We start from the raw sequence: 22,227 nt of genomic DNA on the forward strand, positions 1-22,227 counted from the left end.
TTTATGATTTTATTTATAAAAAATACGGTCATTTGATGTATTTTTATATTATACTCTTGTTATTTTGTTGTTGATTTTTTATTATCAGTATGTTTTTTTTTTGTTGTTTTAACATTGTTTGGATGTTATTTTCCTATTATTTTTATGTAATTTTTGTGTTATTTTTATAAAATACTGTAAAAGTATAAAAAAAACACTTTAAAGATAAAAATATAATTTTTTACAAAAAATTATACTTGATGTAATTATCCATATTATGAAAGGGAAATTTGATTTTTTATGGTTACATTTGGTTAAAAAAAATTCCCTAAACACATAATAACTAATATTTGTAAGATATGACAACTTTTATGATATCCTTAAATTACCCCCTATTTACATCACTCCCATTTACACAATCGGACCCCCTCATCGGACCCCACATCGGACCCATCCCCATCGGACCCCCATCAGACCATATATCGGACACATCAGACTCCCCATCGGACCTATGTCTCCTACCTCGTAAACTCACAGTTTCATTCGACCCTATCGGACCTTGCCCATAATCACAAATTTGAGATTCTAAAACCTAAATCTATCTCTAAATCTATCAAAATATATCTTTCACACTAAAATCACAAACAAAATCAATAAAAAAAATAAAAAACGGTGGTGGTGCTTCGGTGGTGGTGCGCCGTGGGCCGGTGGGTCTCCTTCGTGCGTGTGTGGCTGGTGTATAGGACGATTTGGGGTTTCGGCTGGGGTTGGGACGGCTGGGTTGGGACGAACAGAGAGAATAGAGGGAAGGAGAGATAATGAGTGTGGGATTTTGAGAGCGGTAGTTTTGGGATTTAGGTCAAGTGGGCCTATTCTAACAATTACCTATAGTTTAAATTTTTCTAGCCAATTAACGCTTAAATCATGCATAAAAAAATCAAATTTCTCTTATGAAACTCTAGATCATACTCGTTAAAGACAAGTTTTTATTAGTATTATTATTGTTAACAAAATTCTCCTTCCAATTTATGTTTTTTTTTTAATGGAAAATAACTTTACTAAGAAGAACAATCACTCTAATAATAGACATAAACTCAGTAAGAATATTCCTCCTACTGAAACAACAATCTAGAAAGAAACATGATGCTCTAAACAAATTATGAACAACTCTCTTAGCAAAACGATAAATAAACAATAAGAAGACATTGCTTAACTCATAAATAAGCTTTCGACAATCATCAACAACTAAACCAAACAAAGAAGGCATAAAAATTCATTCCGAATAACCTGAACTGCGAGTACACAGTCTGTCTCAAGCACAACATTCAACCATGCCCGTCCCTTGATCCACAATTTATGTTATTTTATTTTTTTCTTACAAAAATCAGTCTTAATTTTTCCTAAAAATACTCATGTGAAATTTTTGTGTTCCACAATTGAGAATTGTCCTCAAATTTAGTAAAACAAGACAAAATGTGTATATTGATTCTTGAACTTCCTCTTCCATCTAAAATTTGGTCTTTGAATTGCCCAATTGGAAAGCAAAGACTTCGACGTTGTTAGCCCAAAAGGCCGTCTCTTGTATTGGCCCAATAAGCACTTTAATAATTTTTACAAAAATAACTAATGTATATATTTTTATTAATTTTTGCTGTTTTCCCCCCAAAGATAAAGTTTTTAAATATATTTTCTAAAAAACTTAAAACATATACCAAAAGTACACAATTGTATAAAATATGGTAAAATAGAAAACCAATATATATATATATATATATATCTATTTTATATAAAGTATGCCTATATAACTGAAATTCTTGGTTTATGAGAAATTCATGGGTGACTTTTTATTTTTATTTAATAAAATAATAAAATATTATTTATATATAATAAAATAATAATAAAACAAATCCTATTAATATTTGAACTGATATTTAGTATATTTCAACTCTATATATAATCACAACTATAACTCTAGAAATTAAAAATATATATATATTAAATAAATTGAACCTTAAACCGCATATACAATAGTTTGTTGAGAGAGATTAGGAAAAGAACGAATTATATATGGAATTTTTTTTTACCAAATCGTTTAGGTTTCCTCTAGCTATTTATCTTCATTAATTTATATATTTTTTTTTCGATCGCAGTCCACTCCCACTATTCAATAAACAGAGCAAGCAAATTCTTATTGTCGTCTAGATGGATGAGTGAATCTGCGAAAAATGGAGAATCTGACGCAAATTCGCTATGAGAAATTCAAAAAAATCGTCCCCCAATTTCAGGTTCTGATCCAATTAGATCTTCTTTTTATTCGTAAATCATCCCCCAATTTTTAAGATTAATTTTTCATTTTCTAACATTTTGAGATTTTTGTCTCCTTATTGAATCTTTTCAAATCTGCATTGTTTCTATCAAAATTAATGAGCTCACATCGTTGTTGTGTTATACGGAGACTAAAGTATGCCATTTGTTATGTTTAACCTTCACATCAAAAAACATGTTGTATTCTATATTTGGATTATGTTAAAAATTTGATCTTATGAAGAATACGTTTAATTAGCTTAATGTGTTTTACTATGCAGTATACTCATATACAGTCCTTCTTTTTCTTTTCTAAATTCGAAAGGATAATTAATAAATATAATATATAGCTTTTTTTTTTGAAATAATATATAGCTTTTTTTCACTCTCTCTAATATGAAATAAAAAAAAAAAAAAAGTGAATTATCCATGCGCGTTGGGTCCACATGAGTCAAAAAAATCATAAAATTATCCTTTACAAAAATGTACACTGATATTTTTTTAATTTTTTTTTTTGATGATCTTAAAAAATATTATAAAAATAATATCAAAACAAAAAAAATTACTTACCCTAATTTCGTTTTATCTTAAGAAAAAAGAAAATTAATTTTATACACAAAAAAATTATTACACAAAAAAAAATATCAATTATCAAAAGCAGTAAGACTAGCAAAAAAAAAATGGACATGGTTTTCACTTTTTGTCGACACTACCATATTCAATTTATCAACGAAAAAATGGACAATCTAGATATATGCGGACCTAGCTAGAATGAAAAGTGCAAAATACAAAAATTACACTATTGTCTCTATCGAAGCAAATGAAGATTGAAATCTACCAATGACTATGATTAGTTTTCTTATCTACAATTTTTAGACAAATGCTATCTTCAGTTATCAATAATTTAGAGATTGATTTTTAATTTTCTTTTTATCTTACACCCATTTAAGTAATGTTTCTTTAAGTATTGGAACATCAATTTTTAATTTATTTTTGGATTAACTTAAGAACATATTTAAATCTTCAAGCTTTCTTAAACACTAATATATTGCATTCGGTATTCACTTTTAATTGACAACATTATAAAATATAATATTTAGATACACATAATAATAATCTCACCTAATAATTAATAATATTTTTTCTTTAATTTTTAATTGTATCACTTTCAAATAACATAGAAAAAAATTAGTATAAATTTAGTATACATGTCTCCCACGTAGTTTTTTGCTAGTATATATATATATAAAAGGAAAATTGTCACAAAGATGAATTCATCTCTATTTTCTTGGAGGAAAAGAAACAATTGTCACTTTTTAAAATTAGGAAAATCATTATATTTTTTGGGGAAATTTTTTGGTGGGGTGCCAAAAAAGTTCTCACTTAATCTTGTTTTATATTTACGCCACTTAGAAAAATTATAATTTATTTATTTTTTAATGTAATTATTTTAAAATTTATTTTGATACTGTAAATTATTTATTTATTTATTTTTTTTTTAAAAAAAACTTAGTAAAATATTTATCATATATATATCTACAATATATATCATTATATATAATTTCTTTTAAAGGCTATAAATTAAAAACAGCCCAAGTGTTTTTTTTATAAGAGAAAAGATAGTGTTTTCTTTGGTTTTGGTTGGTTTGAATTTGGGGATTCACTTTGACCAAATCATTTTCAACTAAACACAAAAGCACAAAAAGAGAAAAATGGCATGCCACCAAACATCCCTCCCCACAAAAATCCAATACTCACTTACCTAACTCGATTCCTTTCATATTGGTTATAATTTATAAAAATAATAACTAGTGCTCCTTTTTTTCCTAACTAAAAAGGATGATGCATGTACCTTTTCCTTCTACTTGATAGCTTTGATAATTTTGAGAATCACGTGCTAGTGCTAATTATACAAGCTTTATACCTTATTTTGCTTTGATTGAATTATTAGTATGTACCTCGAGGGTTCCCATCCCATAAAAAATAATATTGTCACAGGAATTTTGACAACACCAATTTTGTGCGAGTATTCAAGGGTTGCTTGGATACCAAAAAATAGATATGCAAGTATTCACTTAGAATGGCGAGTACTCAAAGAATATAGTGTGAGTATTGTAAATAGTATAAAATAGACACAGAAAAGTATAGTGGTTCAGCAAGAGCTTCGGGCTTGGCCTGCCTAATCCACTGTTGAAAAGAGTACTCTAGCTCTGTTTCTTTATTCAGATCAGCTCCCCTTTGAATGGAGGGGGAAGCCCCTACTTATAGGTAGTAGGCATCGGTTACAAATAATGGTCATAATGAGACCGTTACAAAATAATAACAATAATATGCTTATTAATCAAATTAATTACAACGGTTATAAATATATGTAACGTTTGTCATGAATGCTCCTTGAATGTTTGACTGTTGACTTCCGTTAATTGGTGTATGTATTTGCACCTTTTCCTATTAGTACTGCGAGTTCACCAAATATGCGAGGTGTGCCTTTCTTACTATAGCGAGGTCTCTTTAAGTTAATATTGCGAGATCTTTTCTTTCGGTACTGCGAGTACTATAATATTGCGAGCCACCTTCAATACAGCGAGTTCTCTATAGACAAGCCTTTCTCGCGGGGAGGGTAAATTTATGCCGATAACACATGCCCCTAGTTCTTCAGTATAGCTTGCTCTGTGCTGGAGAACTTAAAATAGTCCGAGCCCGCGTTTGTCGATGATCATGATGCCTTATTCATGTTGTGCGTCACATTTTCGATTGATTTTCTAAAGTCGCATGTTTCTTATAAGACCATCGCACAATAAAAATGTGAATCTCGCGGGATTCTTTTGGATGTGTGAACCGCTCGTGGTTCATATTGATGCATGGACCTTGCAGGGTTTTCATCGGTGCATGAACCTATCGGGGTTCTTATGAACCTTGTGAGGTTCTAATTGATGCATGAACTTCTCGGAGTTTGCACTGATGTATGAACCTTACGGGGTTCAAATAAATGCACAAACCTCTCGGGGTTTGTTTTGTTGTGCGAACCAATCGGGGTTCTTAATTCATGGAATGGCTACGACCAAACGGGTCGCGTATCGGGCATTCGTGTATGAACCTCTCGGGGTTCTTATTTCATGGAATGCCTGCGACTAAACGGGTCGCATATCGGGCATTCGTGTATGAACCTCTCGGGGTTCTTATTTCATGGAATGCCTGCGACTAAACGGGTCGCATATCGGGCATTCGTGTATGAACCTCTCGGGGTTCTTATTTCATGGAATGTTTGCGACTAAACAGGTCGCATATCGGGCATTCGTGTATGAACCTCTCGGGGTTCTTATTTCATGGAATGCCTGCGACTAAACGGGTCGCATATCGGGCATTCATGTGCTGACAACATAGAACTCGCGGGTTCTGGTCGAGTTGTCGTGCACATTGGTCATCCGGACCAAATGCTGGTGAAGATGCAGTCTTTACATAGGCTTGAGGGAGAAACACCGGGTCATCACATATACTCGATATATGTCTCGACTGTGCTAACTTCTCTCTACGTCCCGCTTTTATTCTTTTTACTATGCGATGCATAGTGTGCGACTAGACCCTATCTCGGTCGCACCTTCTCGCAAGTTTCGATCATGCAAGGAAATACTGTGGGAATTGCTCCCTTATCATGCCCCTAGTTCTTGCGATGACATGTTGCTGTCTAATCGTTGAACTTTTCTTGAGGGACATTTGATCTGTCACATTGCAGGTGATCTTTAGTTTTACCTTATCGAGGTTTTCATAATGACTATCGATCATCATTTATATTTTCAAGATGCCCTGTCAGCAGAACTCTTTGGAGTCTGTACTGTCCGTTAGGACGGAGAGGCAATTTTTTCATGAATCGTCCAAATAAGGCATAGATTTGGCCATATATACGATGTGCTAGTATTAAAAGTACCGAGCACCATCAGGGGTTTGCAATAAACTTGTTATTTTATCATGCAAAAATGAGTCTTTGGACTCGCCTATTTATGATTATTAAAATAATTATTGCAATAGACTCACTAAAAGCGAAAATGAGCGCACATAGCTCGCCAATTTGCGATTACTTAAGAATGAGCATAGTTGGCCCAAATAATTATGCAAAAAATGAGCACACATTGGGCTCGCCAATGAACGAATAAATGTATGAAGAGCATACTTGGCTCCTAAATAGCCATGCAAAAATGAGCACAGACAATGCTCGCCAATTTGCGATTAGATAAGCATAATCGTGGGCAAAAATGAACACTATTTTCAACTTGCCAATTATTTGTGAGCGTATGCAAAAATGAGCATTATAGTTGGCTCTAAGTATCATGCAAAAATGAGCACACATTGGGCTCGCCAATTTGCGATTATGAAAAATAAGTATTGCAATGCGCTTATAAATAATTATGCAAGAAATAATTATCATGTTTCACTCCATTTTTGCAAATAAAAATGAACACATGTAAAATCATAGATTCACCATGCATTCAGATATATTTCTATTTCTTTTAGAAGTGAACGAATAATAATGTATCAAATATAAAATGATTATTTTGACTAAAGTATTGGACTTGATTAATATAAAGGAAAAAGTGCACCTGGTAATTTGTAGGTGTTGGGCTATTCGCACATATAGCGTCCGAGCATTGATTGATTCCTTCTCGTTCCTCTAATGTATAGTGCCTCTTTACTTTTATATATTCGATATATAAGAGGGCGGTATTTACCAAGTGGGCCATCGGGCCCTAAAATGAGACAAAAAAGTCCTTTTGCCTTTGGTAATTAATTCATCGCCCGAACCTTTTCAGTAAGGTTCGATTCTTTCATTTTTCTGAGATGTTAGCCAACAAACCTTTCGGGTTTGTGCGCCCGATTGAATTGGAATGGTGCCTAAGCGAGGCATTGGCCATATTTGCGATGTGCTAATGGGTAAAAATATTTGGGCACTATCACGAGCTTGCCATATACTTGGTATTTTAGTATGCAAAAAATAAGTGTTTGAGTTTGCCTCTTTAAGAGCATATATGCATAATTGCGAACTTATCAAATAATTTTGCAAAATATGAGCACTTGTACGGCTCGCCAATTTACAAATAGAAATACAATAGCAAGTTTGCTAAACAATAATGCAAAAATGAGCACTATATTAGGCTCGCCTATTTGCAATTATAAATAAGTGCAATAATAATTTTGTTAAGCAATTATGCGAGAACGAGCATACATTGGGCTCACCAGTTTCGCAATTATAATAAAACTTGACTTTGATGTGTGGTAGCGTTAAATGCATGCCCACATAAATTATATTCACTTTAATAAATTAGAAATTAAAAATATATATTAGAGAGGACTAAATAAATAAACTGAGAGAATAACACCTGTATAATAAGGAATTTAAGTTGCTTGGCCTACATTGGGCTTTGAGCGTTTGAAATATTCTTGAATATCAATCTTCATCAGGCTTGTAGGCCCATCATAAGCTCAAATTTGGGGACAAGAGTAATCTCCACTCTATTTCTTGGGCTGTACCCACTGTACGGTCCATATGTTAGGCCATATGTGTACTTCCGTTAGTAATAGCAGTCGGTGCTATTTATTACTTGGGACTCATGGGCTTGCCGTTTTGAGATACCATCAAAGCCCAAAGTAACTTTCTCTCTTGTAGGGCTTCATGCTTTACCATCTCTTTAGTATATGCATTAGCGTTGACACATAATGAAAGGAGGTGGCGTTTTTGGGTACTTCCCAGTTACGAATTTATCACTGCTTCCATTCATTTCCATAATTGAATCGTTTCACCCGTTTAATTTTCCATTTATGGTGTACTTTATACAGACGTTTCTGATTCAAAACATAAAGATGTCGTTTGGAGTTTACCGATTAGACTCTCTTCCGGCAACGAGAACGACGACAGGGTGAGTGAGATCAGTTTGTTCTTTCTTTGTTGAGCATCCTCATCACTACTTTTTTCTTACTGCCATTCGATTTCTCGTTGTGCAGTCATGCCGCTAATCGCCGTCTCCGCGGATTGGCCTATGCGATTTCTTGGTGCTATGATTCCTGAAACAATCTGTAATCTTTGGTATTGGGGGCTCTTCCTCGGTAAGAATTTATAGCCTTTATGTTGTCATCTGAGAACTCTTATTGTGAGAATAAGGTTTTGTTCTTCGATATTTACGATCTCTTTGAAGGAAATTGAAATGTCGAGGTGCTTTGATGCCTGAGCGGTTCCAATATCCAAGAACAATGAGAGTTTAGGCAGCTCCAAGAACGGAGGGATAACGCTCGGCAGGCTCTTGGACTTGAGCGGTTCCAGAATCTGAGTTTCCTCGAGGTCTGGGCGGCTTCAAAGTCCGAGATAGCGGTAAGAGTCATTCCTTCCTTGCAAAATATATTATATAATCTTTAATTCTCTCTGTTTGCTGACATGGAGTTTTTCTCAGGTTTGTTTATTTCTACGCGTGGATTTGTGGATAATCTCAAACGGAGATGTTCATTTGACTTTGCTGATGTGAATTTTCTTTCTTCTGGGATCTTTTATGTTGCTTTGAACAGTGTTGTTGATGATCTCTTGATTTTGATTTATGTTGATCTCTGAGTGTCGGAGCTGAGATTGCTCACATTTTTTCTGATTAAACAGAGGTTGATTCTGTGTATACTTGGTTCATCGCGTCATGATTTTCCTCCAAAAATCATAGAAATATTATAAAATATCGTTTCCCACAGACGGCGCCAAATGTTGTCACAGGAATTTTGACAACACCAATTTTGTGCGAGTATTCAAGGGTTGCTTGGATACCAAAAAATAGATATGCGAGTACTCACTTAGAATGGTGAGTACTCAAAGAATATAGTGTGAGTATTGTAAATAGTATAAAATAGACACAGAAAAGTATAGTGGTTCAGCAGGAGCTTCGGGCTTGGCCTGCCTAATCCACTGTTGAAAAAGAGTACTCTAGCTCTGTTTCATTATTCAGATCAGCCCCCCTTTGAATGGAGGGGGAAACCCCTACTTATAGGTAGTAGGCATCGGTTACAAATAATGGCCATAATGAGACCGTTACAAAATAATAATAATAATATGCTTATTAATCAAATTAATTACAACGGTTATAAATATATGTAACGTTTGTCAAGAATGCTCCTTGAATGTTTGACTGTTGACTTCCGTTAATTGGTGTATGTATTTGCACCTTTTCCTATTAGTACTGCGAGTTCACCAAATATGCGAGGTGTGCCTTTCTTACTATAGCGAGGTCTCTTTAAGTTAATATTGCGAGATCCTTTATTTCGGTACTGCGAGTACTATAATATTGCGAGCCACCTTCAATACAGCGAGTTCTCTATAGACAAGTCTTTCTCGCGGGGAGGGTAAATTTATGCCGATTACAAATGACACCACCACAACAAGTTAGTCTCCCAAAAGATCAAATATAATCCTTCCCAATAAAGGATTGTGCCAAATTCGAACTTTTGACCCAAATAAAAAACTATACAACATTGAATGTATACTCTCAATTGTAAGTAAAACTTTACACTTTAAATATTAATTATTAACTAATTTTATTTTCAATATATAAAAACTAATTATTTTGTCAAAAAAAATTGATACATAATTACCATCTTAACACACCTTCTAATTTAAAATATAAAATACTTTTTGAAAAATAAAATTTTCCAAATTATAAAAAAAAAGAAAATAAAATAATAATATGGCTCATTGTAAAGTTTAAGAATATTATTGCTTATTCTTTAGCAAAGCGAGTTCTTGTTTTAGATGAATCCTGTATTTGGTGGTCAAGTTTTCTTATAGATTTAGTTTGTTAATTTTTTGAGCTCTTTTTGTAATTTTAGATTTTGTGCCATTTAATGAATTTTTTAGTTTTCTTTCAAAAACTAAAAACAAATTAATAATAATAAATAATAAATTATTTTATCATTTTGTTGAACTATTTTATTTTAGTTGTTAAGTACCAATTAAGCCCATTAAATACCAACTCAGAAATACATGACGACATATTTCTTTAGTTTATTTAATGCGTAGTTCAATAATATCGTCACATATTTGTGAGTTGACACTTAATAACTAAAAAAAGAGTATAACTACAATAAAATCGTAAAATAAAATATTTTTACCGTTACTAAGGTGGTGTTTGGTAATACTTTTTTAATTAGTTTTTCTGTTTTTAAAAGTGGAAAAGTAAAAATATTTTTCAAAAACATGTTCTATAAAACTGTTTTTACTTTTCAATTTTATAATTAGAAATCAAAATTTTAAAAACAAAAAAAAATCAGTTTCAATATTTTTTTAAACAGTTTTTTTTTTCTTGATCAATCTTTTGGATTACGACAGACCCGGACCCAAATCCCCTCCCCACTGCCTTGGCGCTGAACTCGGGTTCTGACTTGAACCCGAATCCAACTCCGGACCTAGACCCGACTTAAATAAAATCAAAAAATAAAAATAAAAATGAACTTTATAGAACACACTTTTGTTTTCTGTTTTTAAAATTAAAAAATAAAAATGGTTACAAAACGCATTTTTTTTTTTCAAAAATAAATTTTTTAAAAGCAAAAATTTTACTTTCATTTTGTGATTAAAAAATTAAAAAACATATGCTGCCAAACGGCACCTAAGGTGATATAGGTGATATGTATAATAATTAGGGGTTTTGAGTAGGGGTGTACATCAAACCGCTCAAACCGCTCAAATCGCCCGCACCGCACCACACCGCAAAAAAAATGCGGTTTGAAATTCTTCGCGGTGCGGTTGCAGTTTGAATTTTTCCCAAACCGCGCGGTGCGGTGCGGTTTGCGGTTTGGAATTATTAAACCGCGATTCAAACCGCACCGTACCGCATGTTTTAAAATTTTAATTTTTATATTTATTTAATTAAGCCCATACATATGAGCCCAACCCAAGCCCATAAATCTTAGGACAAAATCCATAACTCTTCACAAACCCTCTCTTCTTAGCAACAAACCCAAGCCCATACATGTGTATTGAAATTTGGAGTTAGAAGTTTGTGTTTGTACATTTATATTGTTGTTAGAATTTAATTAGTTTCAAGTTTATTATTTTGATTTAGGTGTGTTGTTGAAACTTTAAAAAGATTATTAACTTATTGTTGTTGTTATAACTTTTATTAGTCTCAAGTTTGTTGTATTTTCTTAAGTGTTTTGGAATAATTATATTAATGATAGTTTAATTATTTTGTGATGACTTCAAAAAAAAATGTGATAGTTCAAACCGCATAAACCGCAGAAACCGCACCGCACCGCATCATTTTTTGCGGTGCGGTTTTTGCGGTTTTTTAGTATCGCGGTGCGGGTGCGGTTTGGAAAATTGGAAAAACCGCATGTGCGGGTTAGTTTGAAAAAATGGTTAAAAACCGCACCACCCGCACCGCGAACACCCCTAGTTTTGAGTAAAGATCATTAAAATAAGATTAAGATTAGCGAAGAGAGATGTTTGGGTGAAGAACAGCGCGGCAATGGGGCTCCTATAAATAGTGGGCCGCCACTACTTAATAAGACCGGCCTTTGTTATTACAGGCTTTTCATTTTTCATTTTCTCAATCCAAACCCAAAAAAAAAGGAGAGGCGGTAAATAGAGAGAGAAAGAGAGAGACTATAATGGCGACAACACTTCCATCACACCTTTCCAAAACAACTACTCACTCTCTCTCTCCCATGGCTACTTCCGCAGCTTTTGGTTCTCGTCTTCTTCCTTCCGCCGCCAGAGCCACCGCCGCTACGCTCTCTCTTCCTTCCTCTCGCTATTCCTCATCGCTCAAATGCCTCCGATCTTCTCCTTTCGTTTCTCGTCTCTTCCTCAACCAGGTAAGATAACATAATACTTACATTTATATTTTTATATATATATATATATTTGTGTGTGTGGATAGATAGATAGATGGCTGTGTGTGTGAATTGGTTTGATTCTTTGATTTTTTTTAGAAGAGGACGTCGGTTTTCTTATCGGCCAGGGGTTTCAGTGCGGCTTCTGCTCCGAAATGCTTTGCTTCTGATCCGGACCAGCTGAAGAATGCTAGAGAAGATATCAAGGAGCTTCTTAAGACGAACTTCTGCCATCCTATTTTGGTATTTTTATTGTTCTTTGATTTGATTTTGTCATAGTTTGAGCTCGGTTGATTTCTCTTTTTCCACTGTTACTGCATTTTTATTAGAACTATTGAGAAGAAACTTTAGTGATTATACTTAGTGTTACGTTCTTGTTAACAATGGCGAAGAATTAGAAATTTGAAGATAATATCAGCAGAATTTTACTTGATTGGTGACTTAAATACGCAGATTAGGAGCAGTAGCACAATTAGTCTAGTTAAATTTCAGTTGTTCAAGTTCTTTTTAAAAATTTCTCGACTAATAATAAAGTATTAACCTGTGGTTATGATCTAAATACGAAGATTAGAATCATTTAATAGAATTGGTCTAGTCAGATTTCAGTTGTTCAAATATTTTTTAAAGCTTCTTGATTGGCAAAGTGACCAATAAAGTGGTAATCTGTGGTTATGTAATAGGTTCGCCTGGGATGGCATGATGCTGGTACTTATAACAAGAACATTGAGGAATGGCCGCAAAGAGGTGGAACTAATGGAAGTTTGAGATTTGAGATTGAGCTTAAACATGCAGCCAATGCAGGTAAGGACACTCTTGACACTTTTCTTGATTGTTAATATCGTTGCTAAATCATTGTGTCTTACAAGTTACAACTTACAAGTACTGCTCTTTTTCAGGTCTTGTGAATGCATTGAAACTTCTTCAGCCAATCAAAGAGAAATACTCTGGTGTGACATATGCAGACTTGTTCCAGTTGGCCAGTGCTACCGCAGTGGAGGTTGTCCTTAACTCATTTGACTATTGATATCTATGTTGATTAGATATTCTTCTTACCAAGTTTTTTTCCCTGAAACTTCAGGACGCAGGTGGCCCAAAAATCCCTATGAAGTATGGAAGAGTAGATGTGTCAGCACCTGAACAGTGCCCAGAAGAAGGGCGACTTCCTGGTAAGTTAACTTGTATATAATTTCTTGACAACCCACGCTGTTTGTGCTAGTCTCATTGCCTTAATCATTATTGAATTTTTTCCTTTTTTCTTTTCTTTTTTTTTTTTTTAAAAAGATTACTTTATTTGATTTTCAGATGCTGGTCCTCCTTCACCTGCTGATCATCTTCGACAGGTTTTCTACAGAATGGGTTTAAATGACAAAGTGAGTTTTCAGTGGCTCTATATTAGGTTTCTGGACATCATTTCAGTGTTCATGTTATGTAATTTTTAAATTAATCTACAGGAAATTGTTGCACTATCTGGTGCTCATACACTGGGAAGGTCCAGACCAGAGCGTAGTGGTTGGGGCAAGCCAGAGACAAAGTATACGGTATGGAAAAATCCTTCTGTTTGTTAATGTTGAAAACTGTTCTGTTACGAGCCTACGTCGATATGCTTTTTCTTTTTCAAAACTGCTTTGTATACTAAGAGGAGAATTAGGGGTGGATCTTATAGTAAGAATTGATAGTAGTAATTTATTGTGGGAGAAGTAATAAAAATTTGACACATGTGAATTAGGTTTTTTTCGTGAGGGCAACTGAACAATTTGGTGATTATCTAGCCGATACTGCAATGTACTATCTACTATTATGTAATAATGAAAACAGTAGCAACCAACAATGATAGCTTACTAGAATATGTTTGTTTTGCAGAAAGATGGGCCAGGAGCACCTGGAGGACAGTCCTGGACTGCGAAATGGTTGAAGTTTGACAATTCATACTTTAAGGTTTGAGAATTATTTGATATTTGTTAAATTGGAAAATATCTATTTTGGGGATTCGGACTTCAGAGTTTCTCTAATTGATTGCTTTATTGTTCCGTACAGGATATTAAAGAGAGGAAGGACGAAGATCTACTGGTGTTGCCAACTGATGCTGTTCTTTTTGATGATCCGTCTTTCAGAGTAAAGCCAAGCAACTCATGCATAGCATAGCATTATCTCTCCTTCTCTTGTACTAACAAATTATTACATATTTTGCAGGTGTATGCTGAAAAATATGCCGAAGATCAGGAAGCATTCTTCAAGGATTATGCTGAAGCCCATGCTAAACTCAGCAACCTCGGGGCAAAATTTGATCCTCCAGAGGTTTGTTGGCCTTAAATGCGACTTTTTTTGCCTTTTTTTTAATGTTTACCCAGCCTACATAAGCCAACAGTTGCTTTAACTATTAAATGTATGTAACTCTTAAATCTTTTAGTATGTTTTCTGATCAGGGTATTGTGCTCGATGACGGTTCTTCAAAACCTGTTGGAGAGAAGTTTGTAGCAGCCAAATACTCGACTGGCAAGGTCGTAGCAATAAAAAACTTGCATTTCATTGTTCATTTTGTCAAATTTTATCGAGTTCTTATTTCAAATTATAGCACGATAGATTTTCACAACAGAAAGCATATATATTTAAATTGTTCATCGTTTATGGTTTATTGCAGGACTAAATAACAAAGTGTCATAGTTTTCTTATGCCGTGTGTTTTAAATAAAATACAAGATGAAGCTTTTTTCAAACTATAAATTGGAAGTCTTAAAATGAAGAACAGGAATAAAAAAGAAATTCAATAGTGTTGTTACCTATTTGAATTGCAGAGAGAGCTGTCAAGTTCTATGAAGGAGAAGATTCGTGCAGAGTACGAAGCGGTCGGTGGAAGCCCAGATAAGCCTCTACAGTCCAATTATTTTCTGAATATCATGATAGTGATTGCTGTTTTGGCATTTTTGACATCACTAGTTGGAAATTAGATCTTGGGACTTTTTTTTTTATATATAAAAATTATATTACATTGCTGGTTTTGTATTCTAATTCATCGGAGGCATTCCGAATTGGAAATGGTTCCTTCTGTTCTTTATGTTTCAAATTCATAACGTGCTTTCCAAGGTAACGTTTTGAAGGGTTTAATCCCTCGAGAAACAAGATGAATGTAAATCTTAACATTGCCATTGAAACTTATCCATAGTAATTGCTGAACAAGAAATTGACACAAAGCTCTGCCTCTTTTTTAGTGGACCAAGAAAGTAGGCTGAGTAAATTTGAGTCAATTATTTATTAGGGAAGAGATTAACTACTATTTTTTTTTTTTGAATAAAAGATGTAAATTTATTAAATCATCTCTTTGACCAACTACATCAAGAATGCTACTCGGGATAGAAGTTATCGAGTAGCTACAATCAGCATGTAACCATGAAGCTCTAGTTAAGCCGTGAGCAACACGATTAGCGAATTGTTTAATAAAACGTAAATTAACATTTTCCAAATCAAACAACAGGAATTTGCAATCATTAATACAACTCTCAGAAGGAGAGATCATATTGATCAAGCTTCGAATGACTTGAATAGTGATGAGATTATTTGTTTCAACAGTTACATTCGGAACATTTAGTATCTTTAGCCAACTTAGGACTTCCTTCACTCTAATGGTCTCAGGAAGATTCGTATCAACACAACCAACTCTAGAATCCGACCGACCTTGTAACACATGACCCCTTGCATCTTGAAAAATTCAGCCATAACTAAATTTGCTAGCACCCTCAAATATTGCTGTATCTACATTAATCTTGTAATTATCATTTAATGGAGCACGCCATTCCTCATTGCCATTGAAACTTATCCATAGTAATTGCTGAACAAGAAATTGACACAAAGCTCTGCCTCTTTTTTAGTGGACCAAGAAAGTAGGCTGAGTAAATTTGAGTCAATTATTTATTAGGGAAGAGATTAACTACTATTTTTTTTTTTTGAATAAAAGATGTAAATTTATTAAATCATCTCTTTGACCAACTACATCAAGAATGCTACTCGGGATAGAAGTTATCGAGTAGCTACAATCAGCATGTAACCATGAAGCTCTAGCTAAGCCGTGAGCAACACGATTAGCGAATTGTTTAATAAAACGTAAATTAACATTTTCCAAATCAAACAACAGGAATTTGCAATCATTAATACAACTGTCAGAAGGAGAGATCATATTGATCAAGCTTCGAATGACTTGAATAGTGATGAGATTATTTGTTTCAACAGTTACATTCGGAACATTTAGTATCTTTAGCCAACTTAGGACTTCCTTCACTCTAATGGTCTCAGGAAGATTCGTATCAACACAACCAACTCTAGAATCCGACCGACCTTGTAACACATGACCCCTTGCATCTTGAAAAATTCAGCCATAACTAAATTTGCTAGCACCCTCAAATATTGCTGTATCTACATTAATCTTGTAATTATCATTTAATGGAGCACGCCATTCCTCATCCCCTTCCCCCATCTCCATTGAAAAAAGAGAAGGATTGAAGGATTTGTTTTGAGCAAATAACCATTTATGTATTGAATGGAGAGAAACATGTTTTCTCAGTGAAAATAAACATTAATGTATTGAATGGATTCATAGCTTCTAAAAGGGTTTATAACATTCACAGAGGATACTGTTGAGGTAAGGGATTATTTCTTCATTTACAAATAGTCACTGCAAAAAAACTAATAAGTGGGTTAGAGATTGAAGGCTGAAGACAAAAGCCACGAAAGGAAAAAGTTGGAGTGGACTAAACAAATAAATGACGCCGTCTGTGGGAATCGAACCCACGACCACGTGGTTAAAAGCCACGCGCTCTACCGGCTGAGCTAAGACGGCTTGTTGCTGTAGGAACTTGGTAACTTTATTATAAAACTTGTAATTATATAGATATGGGAACTAGGAAACTAAAGAAAATTATTGGCAACTATTTAATTTTGTAAAATAAATATTGTTTAGACATGAAGAAAGAAATAATTCAAAGGTGTTATAAGTTATAACAGTTCAATTAGAAATGCTAAAAGACAATATTGATATTTAGTATTTTTTTAAAGTATTATATTGTTATTGGTGTAATTAAATTGATCTAAATTATTAAATTTTTATTTTTTATTTAAAATTAATTTAAATATACTAATAAAAAAGTGACATGGATAATAACTTAACACTTAATGACCATATACCTATAAATTACTATAAATATAATTTATGTATTATTATCATCAAAAATTAAGCTTAAGTACTTATTCGCACTCGAGAATTAAACTTAAGTATTTACACTACAAATTACTCTAATTTTTATAGAATATCGCTAACTAATCGTAAGCAAGTAGTGATATTAGACACCGTTGGTGCCAAATAACAATTCTCCTTCAATTATATATTGTAATTTTTAACTAATCAAAAAGCATTACCTTATTATCTTGGAGGACACCATTATTATAATAAAAGCAAAGCTTAATAAAATAAAAGTTAAATTCATGGGTTAATAATTAATTAGTATCCGTTCATTATTGTGTTGTTCAGTCTTTTCTTTTTTGAAATGAGAATGGTTCTAAGTTCTAACATATAGATTCCTAACATCTATAATCAAGTGCCAAAAACGACACAACAAATTGATGGTTCTTCTTTCTTGCCTTTTCAATTCATTGTCGTTTACATAAACATGTCGTTTGTTTAGCTTCCAACTCCCACACACCACACCACACCACACCACAATCATTATCATTTTTCTTAGAACAAACTTCATACTAATGAGTGCTGACTTTGTGGCTTTAGTACCCAAAACAAGGCACTTCCTCACAAAACAACTCAAAATTATCATTGCTTCTAAATCCCTCCCAAGAACTAAATTACTCCATGCCCAGACCATTACATTGGGTTTGTTGTCCTCTTCTTTCACATCAAATTTTGCTAAGTCTTATGCTTTGTGTGGTCATGTTGTTTATGCCCGCAAACTGTTCGATGAATTGTCTGACCGAAGCTCTTTGTTGTTTAACGTTGTCATAAGAATGTATACTCAAAAGGGTATGTACTATGATGCTCTTAAAGTGTTTGGTGAGATGATTACTGTTGGAGAGTGTGTTCCTGATAACTTTACTTACCCTTTTGTTGCTAAAGTATGTGGCGAGTTGTCGTTGCTCGAGGTTGGTTTCGTTGTTCATGGACGGGCATTGGTTGCTGGTTATGAGTCAGATTCTTATGTCCAAAACACCCTTTTAGCAATGTACATGAATTGTGGGGATACAGAAACAGCTCGAAGGACTTTCATGGCGATGAAGGAACGAACGGTGGTGTCTTGGAATACCATGATTAGTGGGAATTTTCGTAATGGATTTGCTGAGGAAGCATTGGTTATCTTTGAATGGATGTTGAATGAGGGTGTTGAGCCTGATTGTGCCACTGTTGTTTCAGTGTTGCCAGCTTGTAGTTGCACTAAAAATTTGGTTTTGGGAAGAAAAGTTCATGCCTTTGTGGAAGAGAAGGGATTGGAGAAGAAGAATATAACAACATCCAATGCTTTAGTGGATATGTATGCAAAATGTGGTGAAATGAGTGAAGCAAGATTAGTTTTTGATAAGATTAGTAAGAGGGATGTTGTGACATGGACAAGTATGATCAATGGCTACATTTTGAATGGTGATTTAAGAAGTGGGTTGGAACTTTTTGTACTGATGCACAATGAAGGAGTAAAACCCAATGCTGTGACTATAGCTTCTCTTCTTTCAGCTTGTGCTACTCTGTCTTTTTCGAGACATGGCCGGTCTTTGCACGGTTGGGCATTGAGGCAAAAACTTGAGTCTGATGTAATTGTAGAGACTGCCTTGATTGACATGTATGCAAAATGTAAGTATGTAAATCACAGCTTTCAGGTTTTTGCAAAGACTTCAAGAAAGAAAATGGTTCCATGGAGTGCCATTATCTCTGGATTTAGTTACAATGGGCTAGCTAGAGAAGCAATTGAGCTTTTCAAACAGATGAGAATGGAAGGTGTACAAACACATGAGGCAACACTGAATGGTCTTCTTCCAGCATACTCGATTCTAGCAGATTTTCGTCAAGCAATGAATATACATTCTTACCTTATTCGAGCTGGTTTTCTTTCAAGCATTGAAATTGCCACTAGTTTGATTGATGTGTATTCAAAAGCAGGGAGTTTAGAATCTTCTCACAAGATGTTTAGCGAAATCCCCGCGAAGGAGAAGGACATAATCGCATGGAGCGCTATAATTGCAGGGTGTGGAATGCACGGCCAAGGTGAAATTGCTGTCTCATTTTTCAATCAGATGGTTCAATCTGGTGTGAGACCAAATGAAGTCACTTTCACTTCTGTTTTGCATGCTTGTAGTCATGCCGGGTTGGTTGATGAAGGGCTGCACTTGTTCAAATCCATGTTTGAAACTAAACTAGTGAAACCGAACACCGATCATTACACATGTATCGTTGATCTTCTTGGTCGTTCGGGTCGATTAGAAGAGGCTTATGATCTAATCAAAAGTATGACATTCATGCCTAACCATGCTATATGGGGTGCATTGCTTGGTGCTTGTGTTATACATGAGAATGTTGAAATTGGAGAGATAGCTGCAAAGTGGTTGTTTGAGCTTGAACCCGAAAATACAGGAAATTATGTACTAATGGCGAAAATTTATTCTGCATTAGGTAGGTGGAAGGATGCAGAAAACTTGAGACTAATTATGAGTGAGATTGGTTTAAGAAAATCACCAGCTCATAGTTTGATTGAACTTAGAAATATGTGAATTGATTTTTGGTAACTTAGTTAGTTAATTATAGGCATATATTTCTTTTGTATTTTCATTAAGAATATACATGATTAAACAGTTTTGAAATCTCTTATTTATCTCTTGAGTTTCACATTTGTATTTGAATTTTACTACAGCAACCAAAACAATAGTATTGCACTATTACAGAGAAATTTGGCACCAGAATTTTATTTTTCCTAACTAAAATAAATGAATTTCATATACATCTTTTTCTCTTTTCAATAAGATGGCTCAAGCCAAAAAATGATTCTCAACTCCCCACAAAACATATTTTAGAGAGAATGTGCATAATTGAAAATTAATAAATATTATATAAAATAAAGGCGAGGCCGTGCGTGAGAAAATAGGGACCTAAGGCGAAGCAAAATTATGGAGCCCTTAATCACTTAATATAAAATTTTGTAGGGAAAATTATGGGGGTCTTCATAAATTTTGTAGGTGTCTCATTGTAATAAAAAAGTTTAGTTTAGTGGAAAATGTCCTATTGTAATATAGAATTTATGGTCTTTTTCTTTTCATTTTAATGGAGAATAAAATTAAAATAAAATAATGTAGTAGCTGAGATTCAAATTTACAGTCCACAAAGGACTTTCAACAAGTGTAGTTGCCACTATATTAATTGAATATTTTATTTTGTATTATTATTTATTAAGTTTCAACAAGTGTACTTATTTTTTTGAGGCCTCGGTAGGACGAGAATCCTAAACACGTGCCTATCTCGCCTACCTCTAAAACCGACTCTGAATGAAGGCAACTTGCATAATTGAATTAACAAATGCAAGCACTCTAGCAAAGGTGTTTCTGAATTGTAGTCCAGTTGTGGTAATATCATTTCCTCTTCTAAATTGGATCTATTCTAATAAAAAAACAACAAATACTCTAATTTTGTCAAAATTTAAATTTTATAAAATTAATGTAACAATATTTTTTTTCTACTAAATTATACAATACATTTTTTTATTCAAGAAACAACTTTTCCTTTAAAAAGGAAAAAAATAAATATAAACATATTTTATTCAATTAAAAATTAAATTTAATACAGTTAATAACTTTTTAAAAAATTATTAAAAGAATACCAATATATGTCTTGTTTTTGTTAGATATCTATCCTTAAATCTCAAATATATAGAGTTTTTCTTTCACATTATATTAGTATTAGATCTATGTGGGTTTTATTACTTTCTTTGTTTTACTTGGTTTTGTGGAGAGAGAGATTGATGTGAAAATGAAAAATGTATGCTCTGATCAATCGATACAGAGTGTGAGCTTTGAGTTCTTTTTATAACCAGAGAAGCATATCAAAATCTGTTACAAAGACAGTTAAGCTGATTCTTACAAACTAGAGACTAACTCATAGCTTAGCTAACTCAGGGACTAACATGACTCGTTTGTAAAGTATTATATTGAATTGTATTTTATGCAATATTTTTATGTTAAACTATATGTGGTATTGAATTTTATGGACACCTAAATATATAATATTTTAAAATAAATTAAAATATAATATAGTAATTTATAAAAATATGATATACAACCCAATTTAATATAATACAATACAATACGATACGACTTAATACGACATGCGAAACGAGCTCTTAATCTCTCAGCTTTTATACTGTGACAGTCAGTAGTCCCGTGATCCGTAAGGGGAAATACCTGGTAAGCTGTGCAATCCCACATCGCCTGGGGAAGGTCAAGTGTGATGATTCTGAGGCTGTGTAAGTATGGGACTACACAGTTAAAGAGGGCTTAAATGGATTGATTGGTACTACTTATATCAACAAGGTGCATCTTATTTTTCGGTAGCCCATCTCTAAAAGAACTCCACAGTTAAGCGTGCTTGGCTTGGGGCAATTTTAGGATGGGTGACCTCCTGAGAAGTTTTCCAAGGAAGCGTGCGAGTGAGGACAAAGCACGCTGGAAACACTCGTGTTGGTCTGTAGGGCCAGTCGTCAGTCCATGAAGCAGCCAAAGTGGCGTACTCGTGTATAAGAGCCATTATTCCGTGGGTATAAAGGTCCAATGGAGGCTTGAAGCGGGGACGTTACATATACTTTCTGTGGCTTGTTCATTAGTCTCAATATTCCCCCTCAAGCGAAAGGTAGAATTCACCTCTTGCAGTTTGCCTCGAAATCTTATGAACCTGTCAACAGAGAGTTCTTTAGTAAGAGCATCAACTATTTGATCATAAGTTGGCACATAATGAATTGCTACTTGTTTGTTTAAGACCATATCTCGGACAAAATGCACATTGATTTCAATGTGTTTTATTCGAGCATGATGAATTGGATTAGCAGCAAGAGAGGCTACTCCAAGG

General features: G+C 33.9%; 2 protein-coding genes and 1 non-coding gene across 6 annotated transcripts; 2 read left to right on the top strand and 1 right to left on the bottom strand.

Moving 5' to 3' along the window:
- Window positions 1-11,708: 11,708 nt before the first annotated feature.
- On the top strand, window positions 11,709-15,286 carry LOC115707840 (probable L-ascorbate peroxidase 6, chloroplastic/mitochondrial). Of its 4 annotated transcripts, none has more exons than XM_061106969.1 (12): window positions 11,709-12,120; window positions 12,241-12,381; window positions 12,819-12,939; window positions 13,035-13,135; window positions 13,217-13,304; window positions 13,441-13,508; window positions 13,590-13,676; window positions 13,999-14,073; window positions 14,173-14,250; window positions 14,329-14,433; window positions 14,562-14,636; window positions 14,777-15,286. In XM_061106969.1, exons 1-12 carry the CDS (start codon window positions 11,914-11,916, stop codon window positions 14,780-14,782), a joined length of 1,152 nt encoding a protein of 383 aa, XP_060962952.1. In that variant the 5' UTR covers window positions 11,709-11,913; the 3' UTR covers window positions 14,783-15,286. The 4 variants fall into 4 exon arrangements, with proteins under 4 accessions (XP_060962952.1, XP_030491802.1, XP_030491794.1 ...); XM_030635942.2 differs by having other exon boundaries at window positions 11,748-12,120; window positions 12,238-12,381; XM_030635934.2 differs by having other exon boundaries at window positions 11,814-12,120; window positions 14,930-15,286.
- A 1,606-nt stretch (window positions 15,287-16,892) lies between these two features.
- On the bottom strand, window positions 16,893-16,965 carry TRNAK-UUU (transfer RNA lysine (anticodon UUU)). The gene has a single exon. It is a non-coding gene; the product is annotated as a tRNA-Lys (tRNA).
- Window positions 16,966-17,581: 616 nt separating this feature from the next.
- On the top strand, window positions 17,582-20,072 carry LOC115707823 (pentatricopeptide repeat-containing protein At5g39350). Its single transcript, XM_030635903.2, has one exon. It carries the CDS (start codon window positions 17,880-17,882, stop codon window positions 19,884-19,886), a length of 2,007 nt encoding a protein of 668 aa, XP_030491763.2. The 5' UTR covers window positions 17,582-17,879; the 3' UTR covers window positions 19,887-20,072.
- The last annotated feature ends 2,155 nt before the right edge of the window (window positions 20,073-22,227 follow it).

The sequence above is a fragment of the Cannabis sativa genome, chromosome X (assembly GCF_029168945.1).
Source record: "Cannabis sativa cultivar Pink pepper isolate KNU-18-1 chromosome X, ASM2916894v1, whole genome shotgun sequence".
Lineage (NCBI taxonomy): Eukaryota > Viridiplantae > Streptophyta > Magnoliopsida > Rosales > Cannabaceae > Cannabis > Cannabis sativa.